Genomic DNA, 12,835 nt, shown 5'->3' with positions numbered 1-12,835 from the left:
ACTTCTTTCCATCTCCCCAGCTGTGCTGAGTTGTGTGTGACAGACTGCAGCGCTGTCGCCCTTCGCTCCTCCAGCCCCCACCTTCTATCCCTCCCCTAAAACCCCAAGACTCCCCCTCCCTCCTCCCCACACCCACCTCTCTTCTGCTCACAGCTTCCCAGACTAATTGAAGCCAGAACCTGGGAAAATCCTGCAGGTAGGACAGGAATCCAGGGTGGAAAATAAACCAGATCCCAAGCGCCACAAATTCCATCACGCAGTCTCACTTCCTCCGAGCCACCAGAGCCTAGGCAGCGTGCGCTTGACACCTAGTGCATGCTCGCGCAGAATGCACTCTTTAATATCATAGCTCACAGAAACACTCATCCCGAGTCACTGTGCACAGTGGTAGTAATTAATTGCGGACACACTGAAGCTCATATAGCAGGAATATATAAATAAGAAACCCTTTACTGAATACTACTGTAGAGATGTGTGCAGTGGCCTTTAACTTAGGACTAGTACACACTATGGGTGTCAGACTAGGCCTGCTGTTTTGTAAACTTGCTAACCTAGTCATTACACGTACTGCAGTCAAAGAGACTGACTTCTGTTTGATGTTATTTACTGAGAGGGTTTTGAAGCGTTTTTTTATGTATCCCCTCAGGGCTTTGTCCTCTTACCCTCCTCGTTTTTTTTTTTATTTTCTTTTTTTTCATGTACAGCAGAGATGAAGGAGGGGATGCTAATATTTGTGAGCGGGTACGAGCCCACGAGGGGTGCTTTAAATGAAGTGTGACACCTGGTGTAAACCTCTGAAGGGGCTGCAGGGCGTTTGTGTACCCCTGTTAGCGCACCGTGCGTGTTATCCTTTCGTTTTCCGGAGACTTAGGACTTAATGGTAAGTTTAGGATTTGAGCAGTTGTGGTTCCTCAACTTGACAAATCCAGCCAACAGATTGCCCTCCACCACCACCACCGAACACACACACACACACACACACTCACACACCATTCTCCCACCCCGGGCTTTCTCCCCTGCTGACTGTGAGGTCAGACAGAGCATGTGAGGGGCCTTTTCCTCCCAATTAGTCTGCCTGCTAATGAGTCCCAACCATCCTTTCTACCACTGCCACCCATTCCTCCTTACCTCCACACCTCCACCTCTCCCTCCATCTTCGCCCCCTCCCCAAACCCTCAATCAATCCTGAGGCCCATGCCACCCCCTTCGCTCCCACACCACTACCACCCCAGTGGGTGTAATTATCACACAGCCGGCTTATAAAAACCCCGCAGCACAAGGCGGGCACTCGCCTTGCTGAGCATGAACACCGGTGAGGGGTATTTGCCTATTTTTTACCTGTGATTCTGAGCTGAGGGCTTGTTTGTTTGTTTGTTTGTTTGTCTTTTTCGTGCTAATTTTTCTTTGCCGATTCTTGACTTTTCGTTGAACTGTCAGGGAACCGGACAGCTGAGTCTTCCTGCTGCGTTCTCACACTCTCTGTCGCTGGGCACAGTCATATGTTGCTGTGTAACAGGATACCTCCCCGTAGAGGTCATGGGTCACACTTCCTGTTTCCTGTTTCTGCTAGGTCATCATAGGGTCTTATCCGCGAGGGTCATAGACCTCCCCTGTTCATCCTCTGCCTTTTGTTTGGGACGGCAGTGCTCAGGGCGGGGTGGGGGGTTACAGCTCAGTTGAGGCTCCTCTCTAGACCTGTCAAAATGTCAGCACTCCCAAATTTTATCATCCCCTCTCATGCTCCCCGTCTTCTCATATCGCAAGACCCCTATATATCTCTGTGGTTAGCGGTTTTTACGTTTCTCTTTCATTCTTTCCAGCACCTTCAGGTCTCTATGCGCTTAGGCTAGAAGCTAAGCTAAGCCTACAGCACATCAGCTGATTGCCGCTCACACACAAGCATAGCTCCTCCACTCTTTCTTACCCGCTTGCCCCAGTGAGCATCCACCGATTCCCACTAGGTGTGATCATGGGACATGCAGTGACAGTCTGCTGATGTTGAAATGGAGGATTTCTGAGCAACACATGACTCTGGAAAGCACGGCGATAACGTGTAAAGCAGATGGGCAGCGGACAAAAAGAGATTGTCTGACGGGGTGTAATCAGATTTAGCAACCAGCGGCCCGAGCAGGAATGAGACTTTTTAAACTATTAAACCCCATAGAGACAATCAGGCACATTCACAGACATAAGTCGATATTTTCATTTGGTTAGCCTCAAAAAAAGATTGAAAATTGCTGTCATACCAGATATATTTAATACTGAAGGGAGTTAACCCCCTGCGTTCATGCGCCGCCTCGATCTGAGCCTAGCGTGTTGGAAAACAACATTCTTCTATTCTTAAACACCAACAGTTTATTTAATTTAAATGCACACAGGTTATATATCAGAGGAACCCCCTAAGCTCCCTCTGCAACATCTTCTAAACATGCATTCAGGATTCAGTCCAAACTAAGAGGTCTGGAAATAGAGTTACGGGCTAAGGTGGAGCAGAAACACTCCCAGTTTCATGCCGGACCGGAGAAACGCTTCTTTTTTTTCCTCCTGCGTGTTCTGTGTCCGACTGGAATGAACATCAGGAAATTAATTTTGTCTGCATTAACCGTCTGAGGCTGAGCTCCTGTTGCGTGACATGCTCGAGCGTGGACAGATAGAGGAAGACAGGAGGGTGAGGGGAGAAGAAACAGAGGAGAATGAGACAGCACTGGTCCTCCTCCTCCTCCTCCTCTCTTTACATTTCACATTCAATAAAAGTTGAGTAACGACTCGAGGAGAGCGGGTGGGAATGCGAGGCAGGCTGCGCTGACCCAAACGCCGCTCTGTCCCGCTGAGGAGCTTTCCATGACTCACTCTGTGGAAAGCGCCTCCTGTCATTCCTCCATCTGTCTGTCTATCTGTCTCTACTCTCCCATGATGTGCCTCATTTATTTCCACTCTCATGCCGTTTCTCCCCAGGCTACGAGCTCCGAACAGGGATATCTGCCAGCGTGACAGGAACACAGCGGCTCACGGGACATGTGCGCATTAGATGCAAGGAAAGTCCATTTCCTTCATTTATCAAGAAAAACAGTGCGTGATGAAAAGGCTTTGTCTGACACAATGACCTGCACGCTTGCTTTAAAAATGTGCTGTACCTTTTTTCTGCTAGAGGCGCTTTGATATCAATACCAGAGTGTCGGAAACTATTTCTAACCAGGAAGGTACAGGAGAAACGTCTTATAATCTGGGTCTAATTTTCTTAGTTCAGGACACTATTTCTGTTAGTTATAACAGAATTATACTCCTCAAGCACACTTCTGAGCTATGGCAAGCATTGCTTAGAAGAAGGCTGAGAGGCTAACACATGCATACAATCAGACAATTAAACATGCTGTAAACAGAACTTCAGGTTAGTCGGAGAAACAAAGGCATGATGCAAACATCCGTTTTTGGAGCTTTGTGCTTTCTCAGTGGAAGAAGGGGTTATTACCGACACTTGAGGTTCACTGTGAGGTTGGTTTCACTTCTAAATAAAGATGGGAAAGTTTAGAACATGTGGCTAGACTGCTTGAAAGCATTCCACATGTCCATCAAAACAATAGTTTCCTACCTGATGAGAATTGTGGGTAATATTTTAGCAAATATTTTCCAACACACACTCAGCAGACATGGGGCAACATCAGCATCAGTTTGGAGCATGTGTGTGAGTCAGACTCCACATCAAAGGGTTGTGACATGTACCAAAGATGTTTTGGTCTTCAAAGAAAAATCAGCAGCATTGTGTGGAAAATACAGGGCCGTGCAAAGGTCTCGAGCCATTGCTAGAGAAATGCGAGGTTCAATGATTTATCAGAACATACAGCATAAAGAACAGAGTTTGTAAAGTCTGAATGAGCTTCACATGACCACCTTTATTCTTTAACACAGCCCGAACTTTCTTATGTAGCTTATGTAGTTCTCCAGGCTTCTTAAAGGACATTCAAAGCTGTTCTTTGGATGTTTCGTCTGTTTTTTCCATCCTCTGTCAAAATGATCCCACACTGCTTCAATAATGCTGAGGTCCAGGATCTGGGGAGGCCAATCCATGACTGATAGTGTTCCATTCGGTGTCTTTAGGTCCTCTCTCAGGTCCTTCCTGAATTATTTTCCTGTTTCTTAAGAACACGAGTCTCAGATACTGTTCATCTGCTGTACTTGTTTTTTAGGCCTGCCACTTCTTTTGTACTCCACTTGTTCTTTTTCCTCATATTCTTTAAAGATACACTGCACACCATGCTGAGATATGGATACACATTTACAATAAACAGCTCTTTGGGAATCGCCTTGTTGGTTCGTGCCACTTTGTCTGTTAAACTGCGTAATTTTTTTAACTTTGTAAAGAAATGGGAACTTATTATTTGTTTTTGTGACAGGCCACTAGTGCCTAAAGATTCAATTTAAAATGAGTTATTTGTAAATTGTCTGCTGTATGTGCATATAGGACTTCTTCATCCCTGGAGTTAGGTGCCATTTTTCATGCTTGAATGATTTATAGGTCACTGTTAAGCAGCTAAACAGAAAAATGCTGGTCAGGTACAAGGACTGGACTGAAAATGTGTGAAAAAATCTGCCAGTGTCCAAAGAAACAACTAGAAAGCCTGGATGAGAATTACATCATGTCTGGCTACTGGGAAGCAAAATATAAACAAATGAGGGGTGACTCAAGACTTTTGCACACCACTGCATTTGTGACCTTTTTTTTTTTTTTTTTAATTATAGGCCTGTTTTATTCCAGGAAAACCTCTGCTTTAGTACCCAACACTTCCTGGAAGTTCTTTGCACTGCCGCCTTATTCCCGTGAACATTTGTTAACTTAGCCTTCTAACAGCGCTGCTTATTGAGGAAACACTTTTCCTGCAGCTCATCAGACACTGAAAAGCTTTGTAGGGTGGAGGAGGACTACAGAGTCTGTGGAGAAAAACACTCCCACAAAGGGAGAGGGGCTAAAACTGTTTGTTTCACACAGGTGGACAGTATCAGGTAAATAAGGATTATTTTTAATTGTGAGTCATGCAAAGCTACTCTAAAAAAGCAGGACTGAAACCCCATAAATCAGGTCAGCTAATTTCATCACTGTGTCACTGATTGCCTTCAGGTCAGAACAATTATAGAAACCATCAACACTCAGGAACCTTTTTTTTTTTTTTTTTTTTTTTTTAACTTATGGGAGGTAGTCTGTTTGGAAACCTAATCCTTAAATTCTATAGATTAGATTTGTAGGCGTGATGTAAATGTGTTGAAGCACTGATAGAAACATTCAGTCCTGCAGATTCCATCTGGGCCGAGTCACATAGCAGCATGTCCAGACAAGTCCTGTGCATGTAGAGGAGGACATAACACAGGCCCTGATCCCAATCACAGACACTGATAAAAAAAATTCCATGCACTTTTCCTTTTTTACTCATCCTCTCCGTTTTTGACTATCACCCATTCAACCAGGCTCTTCCTACATTCTGAACATTTCTGTGACTTATGGGAAAATGTGATCCAAGATCTCGGTGCCAGCTCGAGCAGACCACAGCTGATGATCAGCGAGCGCAGGTTGATTTCTATCAGCGGAGGTCAGCCAGAGGCTCTGAGGCTCAGCTGCAGCTGTCGTGTGGAGCAGTGACCCTGTGTGGAGTTCATGTCATGTGTGGGAGGCAGTGACAGACTTGTGGTTTCTGTGTCTCTGTCTGGGCTGGCCTGCATTGAGCAATCTGCCACATGTTTGGGCTTTGTGTGCAGCCTTTGAGCCCATGTTTCCTTGGTGTGACTTGCACTTTTGTGTTAAAGGGAGGTGAACCCTGTGGCGTGCGGGATGCCTATGGTCAGGCTGATTACATGTTCCCTGTGTCCAGCTGTCTGTGGGAGCCAGCTCCCGATGCTACTCGCGAAACAGAGAAGAGGAGAGCGAGAGATTTCCTCTCGTAATGGAAAACATGCCGAACATTTCTCGAAAAAAAAACAACTCCCTTTTATTTGTTTCCTCCCTGCTTCCTCTTGCTTCGGTTTTTCTTTTCTCTCTTTTTTTTAATTGTAGAAGATTCCAGTTCAGAGCTGCTTGAGGTTTCTCCTCTTGTGGTAAATCTGGATGCTCTTGGCGTATCACGCAGCGGCTTTGCCATGCCAAAAGCGCAGCGTCACTTTCGATACAAACATACACCCCACCCCTACACGCTACCGCAGCCGCGGCAGAGGCAGGCAGCCAGTGGGCAGAATCCACAGCGCCCTGCCACAGAGCTACTGCCCTGTCATCCTCCCCCCGTCCCTCTGTGGAGAAGGGTCAGTGCCATGCCGGCATAAACAGTTTCTTTTTTTAATTCTCCAAAACCGTTTTCATGCATTCTCCATGTACAGCTCATATGCTCTTCACTCAAATGTGTGCATGAAACTAGATTATAATCAACATCTTAAAAAAAAGATTAGCTCTGAGACAATAGCAATGTTGGTCGGTTAGTTGGTTTGTCTACTGCTTTATCTTAACAGTTATGAAACTGTCATGAAGGTTAGCAGTAATACCCGTGAGAACTATTCCTGTAAACTGCCTCTGGTGTCACTGGTAGGTTTCTCGCGCTCGGCAAAATATTTCTAGACTTACTTGGTCGGCTGGCATATTTGTGGTCTCTAAATATTTAATCCACAGTGACTTCTGTGCCCTCTAGATGTACTGTGACAACAACAGCGTTCATGTCTTCATCAGAATGAATTGTTATTTCTTTGACATTTTAATTGTGCTCCATTACCAGGGCTAAATATTGATTTATCCAGTACAGTGGTTTAAGACAAAACAATTAATCTTAGAATGTCAGTCGTTGTGATGTGCACAGAACTTTTTTTCTGTTCAAAATCCCGAGAATTGTTTTAATAAAAATATTTCCTCAGAAGAATAACAGCATTCTCTGAACTGCTCAGTGATCAGAGCTCTGAAGCTGAGGTGGATCATAAATGTCTTATTATTTTAAGGTTCAAAATGTACATTTATGGTATGTTCGGCAAATGAACGTACGATGTTCCCTCAGTTTTCATGCTGCAGCCGCACCGCACATTTTACAGTGTAATTCATCGGTTGCCATGAGGACGACGACTTTTTGCTGGAAGTTGTGACTTGTGTGTGTGATTGGGGTTAAAGTGAGTTGGACTTCTGGATCCAGTGGCAGGATATATTTGGAATGGCGGGAGGATGCAGGAGCTTCCTGACAGTGACAAGAATGCCATCCAACCAACTTTGAGACTCCATTCTGGATTTTGTGTCGGGGTTTACTCCTGTGGTAGTGTTAGCTTGCTGCATTAGAGTATGAGAGGATCATCTTAAGGTCAGGCCTTCTTGTGAGGGCAGGCTTCTGTGTAGCTGTAGGAGAAAAATAGTAAAAAAATAATATAGGAAATAGTACAGAACAAACAGCACTAGCGGCTGTCTAACACATAAGAATAAGTATAGATAAAGATATAGATCAGCAGATTGGAACACAAAACTAAGTAGTGAAGCTTAAGGTGCATAGAGAGTTCATGTAAAAGTCACCCACACAGACAGGAAATGAGGGCATGTGCAGGGAAATAGGAATAGAAGTTGGGGCAGATAAATCATATAGGGAGGTGTTTTTATCGAAACTGTGCATGAATAATGCAACAGCACAGACTACTAACCACGCAGGAAAGGCAGGTGTGAAAAAAACATCTGATAAGATATACTATATATGTAACAGACCGAGGGAGCGCCCTTCGGATCTGCAGGATGCTTAGCGCTGTGCACATCTCCCATGTACATGGTGAATAAAGAAGTGTTGAATTGAATTGCGTCTGTCTCGAGTCGTTTTCTTGTACCAGGTCAGAATCCAAGGATCGGGGAGGGAATCCAAATTCCCGACACTCCTATGGTCTTTGTCACTCCCGACACAACCACAAGGCAGTGGTGCTAATTACCCATAGCTGGGGATCTGGTTCACGGCCACAAGGGCATGTTCACGCACCACTGCCAGGGGTCAGCTCTCCTCCAATTCCCCTGTAGTTCCACCTGACTCCAAAGGGTGGAGGGACTTACAGACTCGGGTCACCTTTTCATAGATCTGCAAGCAGCGGCGGTTACTAGTGGTGTAGGCGCGCGCTAGACGGGTCACACCAACCAGATGACACACCAAGTTTAAACTGCTATTGATTTTGTGTCTTAACATTTTTACATGTGTTGCTTTGCATATATCCAGCTAGCATGTTTATATGTTTTTCATTTATATTTATTACTCGTCTAATAGCAGCCACTGGCCTCGTTAGCACCTGCCCCATTATGTAACGAGTCCAATATAGGTTAATGAGTCCGAGAAGCTCACATCTGTCTGATGACAGCGATACTGAGGTGATTTGGTGAGGATACTTTTTTTCCTGAACTTCTTTGTCATGGATTGTTGGATACTAAACTCTCATACGATGTAAGAATGAAATTAAACTAAATATTAGCTGGAATAATGTTAGCTTTGCTGTTGCTGTTGTTGAGCCTTGTTGTTGTCAGCTGTCAGGAGATGGGAGGGTCACATCTCTAATCTGACAATAAGTAATTGTAACAATTTGGGGGAATAAAAGAGCATGTTTGTGTAAGTTTGTATGTAACTTCAGTTCGGGGCATAATGCTTGAGGACCAGGATGACATTTTATTAAGTTGCTGGTTGTCTCTCTCCTTTGCATTTTTGCCCACCTCAGATTATAACACACCATGTCTGAGTCTGAAGGTCCAGGCATGAACTTAAACGTCCCTCCACTGAATGCAAGCATCTATAAGTTGGTGGTTCTCCAGCCACAAACATAAAGCGAGGTTGGGGGAACGGTGATATCCATCTCAGCCATGGTATTCAAGGTGGCAGGGCAACATGGCGGCACCCTGCAGTGTATGAGACTGCATCAGTTTGTTGGAAGATAATAATTACACACTAATCAACAGTGATGGGCAGTAACGCGTTACTGTAATCTGATTACTTTTTTCAAGTAACAAGTAAAGTAAGGGATTACTGCTGCAAAAAAGGTAATTAGATTACTGTTACTTTCCTGTAAGCGCGCTGCGTTACTGTGTTACTGTACTGTTTGTGAGAGTGTCTCATGACAATGATGGAAGCGCGTGCAGATCAACAATGGATAACATATCAAGTATGACCGTGCAGCGTTTAAAGCGTGGAAGTACTGACCTTACTTTTAGTTTGATTCTGTAAAAAGTGACAAAAACATTACGTCCGCTGTTCACTGCGTGGGAAGAAAACTTCTTTTTACAGCGAAAAACCCCTAAACTTCTGAGCAAGCCCCGAGCATGTGAAGGTGAAATTTACAGAGAAACCCCCGGATCCTCCACTGACATGACGGCTGTGGGCAAACCTCCACCCGCCCCACTCCTGCTAAACAGGTGAACATAGATTTAAGAGCGACAGGACTCAGTGCCGCTGAATCTGTGATTTTATTTATTTTCTGCTGTGTTTTGCTTGCATCTGTTTGAAAGAGTGTAAACACAAAACATTTTATTTTATATGCTGGAATATGCAGAAAATAGGTTTAAATGTTCAACAATTTCTTCAAGTCAAAGACTGTTGCATATAATTACATTTTTGCTTAATGCAATGTGCATAAAGTTAAAAGATTAAAACTCATAAAACAATTTTTAAAAAGAGACTTTTTCATTTGATTACATTTTACATGATGGATGATGCATAAAAGTAGAATTGGGCTGAAAGGTCTATCGCTTTATTACCTATTCAGGTTGTGTATCATGTTTGTAAAAAGTAACTAAGTAACTAATTACTTTTGAAAAGAAGTAATCAAAGTAATGGGATTACTTTTTTGGAGAAGTAATCAGTAATTAATTACTAATTACTTTTTTCAAGTAACTTGACCAACACTGCTAATCAATGTATATTTATGTGCCACATTTTTTTCCATTAAATAAACTTTAAAAATGACTAAATGTATCTTTACGAAGGGGAAAACTGACTATAGAGACAAGAATATTTATTCTGTGTAGCAGGATGTAAACATTTTTAATTCTGCTGTAAAGTTGAGAGATCGGTGGGGATCGTCGGACTTTTTCACAACATTAAACTTGAAGGTGTGTGTTTGCTTTCGTGTGGTTTTCTGTTTGAAGAAGCAGGCCATTGATTGTATAGCGTTAACTCCCAGCTACATTAACCTTTACCGTGGAGTAAAGAGCCTCCATGTTAGGATAATGAACTGAATTACTCATTCAGTGACTGAATATATCCCCTCATGTTTGCTCACAGCTGACTAAGAGCTTTTAAGTGATTCAATTTGGTCATTCACCCAAAACATTTATTCTTTTAAACGAATTGATTGTGACATTAGCTGACATGCCAAACTAAGATGGTAAACATTAAACCTGACAAACACCGGTGTGTCAGCACTGTCATTGTGAGGATATTAGCCTGCCGACACATTAGCGCTGAGCTCAAAGCCCCACCAAGCTGCAGATCCTGCACGACTGTAAACACTTATCCGTGTGTCATCTACCGTCAGGATGTAGTAAAGCAGACGTCAGAATGTCTGTTTATGCGAGTTTGTGTGTATACTGGAAGGTGAAGATCTGCTCATGGCAGTAAACTCCAAACGGGGCTGTTGACATCAGTAGTTTTCCCTCCTCTCCTCATTCCTTTTTTTAGGTTTTGTTCTAAAATACCCCGAGCCACCTCGTTCTCTCCCCGCTTTACAAGTGTCTGTTTGCCTTTTAACAAGGTTTGCCCCTCCCGTGCCTGAGTCTGGACAAGTTGCCAGGATACAAGCCGTTAGGAGGAATTTCGGGACCAGCTTGGTAAATCTGTGGAGGGCTCTGGCGAATGCAGGCAAACACATATCTCTCTTTAACACAGTTCAGTACATTAAAGTTCCATTCACGATGTGGAGAGGTTACTTGTGGAAGATAACGGGGTGTTTTCATGAGGGCGCAGCTCTGTCAGCAGGTGGTGCTTCGCTGCACAGCCTCAAAAAGAAGCTGAAATATTCCTATGGATCCGCTGTCCGATGTCTGTGAGTTACTGTTTGTCCGTCCCTCGGTCCAAGTGACCAGGCTTTTAAAAATGTTGTGGTCATCATCCGTGTATGGCCTCAATGTTGCGAAATGAATGGAGGTTTGTTGGTTGGCTGTGCTGGGAACAGGGTAATGTGTGTTCCCTCTCCAAAATTTAGAGTTTATGTCACTTGTAAAACCCAGATTGACTGGCTTGTATATGGAGGCGAAGGGAACAGGGTTGTTTATCTTCTGACTGACGTAATTCTGTGATTAACTCGGGGTTTTTATACCTCCGCTCTCTGTCGCGCGCACACAAACTCACACACGAGTCTGGGCCCAGACAGACGTCGCAGCTGACCTGAGACGAGGCCCACATGAACTCAATTTTCTCCCAAAGACAACTAGAAACAACAGCAAAATATGCATGCTGACGTACACAGATAGGAAGGAAATCAATAAAAAAACAAATAAGGAGGAGCTCGAGCGGCGAGATGAGAGGAGGCTCGGAGGGCAGAAGGCTGGAATTTAGCACATCTGTTCCTTTGGCGAGGCTCTCAATCACGTGCGATGTCGTGAAGCCCGAACGATGGTCGGAGTGCGGCCGTGTAGGTTCTCCAAGCTCTCACACACTTTTTTTTTCATGTAAGATGGGAACTGAATGAGGTTTTTCAAGGATGCTTCATTCAGTTTAAGTTATTAAATGTGTAAAGCTTGATATATTTTTATTATACTAGATCGACTGGAATTTAAACATCGTTAATGAACTAGCTTAACAGCTCCGGGGTATTTTTTATGATTCATGGGTTGATGAGTTTCCCACATTTCTCCCAAACAAAGGAAGAAAAAGTTAAGGAATGTGTTGCAGAACTCATTGTGAGCTTCTGTAAATTGTCTAAGTCACACAGCCACTGCTTTTCCAGCCCAGAGGCCAAACTGCATAAAGGCTATGCTGAAAATCACATTTCTGTCGCACACTTACTCGAGCTTGTGGTGCATGTTTGTCTTTTACCTTCTTGCTTTGATGTCGTATTGATCCATCTGCAGGATTTTATCTTATCCGGCTCTTCCTTTCGAGCTAAAATACTCCAAAAATATTGCAAACATCATTTCTCCTAATCTTACATCCAGCTGTGTATTTTTAGCTGCCGGGGGAGGGGGGGACCTTGATGTCCACTCGGGGGGAGTGTGTTATGTGGTGTTATCCTTGTTGCCCTGAGACAACCACTCAAGACAATGATGTTTGCCAGTAACAACACAATCACACCAGTCTGCTTACCCCACAGTTTCTTTTTCGACCGGCAAATTACATGGAGCGAAAGCCACAGCCCTTTGAATGAATCACGTTCGGACCAAAATAACAAAACTGGCACCGATAACAAAACTGTTTCTCCTGCCTGGTGATTATCATACACGTTTGGTAAATACCAACCTTTTTTAGATCTCGCCGACTTTTTCCTTTTTCCCTGGAATTCCCCTCACCCTGTTATAATCACATGCTACACACTCAGATCAAGAGACACCCCTTATTTATTTTCACAGCTTTGTTAAACTTTTAATATGCGCAGGCCCACTCCGCAGCCGCAGAGTGACTCACGGAGAGGCTGAGGGTGCATTTTTTTCACATGATTACCTTTAACCGCTTCCTGTTTGTCCCACAGTTGCTGCAGATTGTGACGGTGTCTGAGAAGCGCTGGAGAGCCCGGTCTCGTGGAGCAGGAGCGGACGGGTGGACCGATGAGGGGGAGGAGGAATTTGAGAGCGGCGACTGCGACGACGAGGACGAGTGCGCAGGGGTGTCGGGGCTGGGGCCGCCGCCACGACGCAAGCGGTTACGCATCTTTGCAG

General features: G+C 44.2%; 1 protein-coding gene across 2 annotated transcripts in view; it reads left to right on the top strand.

The window, feature by feature from the left end:
• gpc3 (glypican 3) overlaps positions 1–12,835 on the top strand; it is a 135,083-nt gene that overhangs the window by 104,480 nt on the left and 17,768 nt on the right. For both annotated transcript variants that reach the window (XM_031751436.2, XM_039615571.1), the window contains exon 7: positions 12,649–12,835. In XM_031751436.2, the coding sequence (XP_031607296.1) occupies positions 12,649–12,835 (187 nt within the window). The remainder of the gene's footprint in view (positions 1–12,648) is intronic.

This window comes from Oreochromis aureus, linkage group 2, assembly GCF_013358895.1.
Source record: "Oreochromis aureus strain Israel breed Guangdong linkage group 2, ZZ_aureus, whole genome shotgun sequence".
Taxonomy (NCBI): domain Eukaryota; kingdom Metazoa; phylum Chordata; class Actinopteri; order Cichliformes; family Cichlidae; genus Oreochromis; species Oreochromis aureus.
Note: the sequence above shows the minus strand (reverse complement) of the source record. Positions and strands in the feature narration are given on the sequence as shown.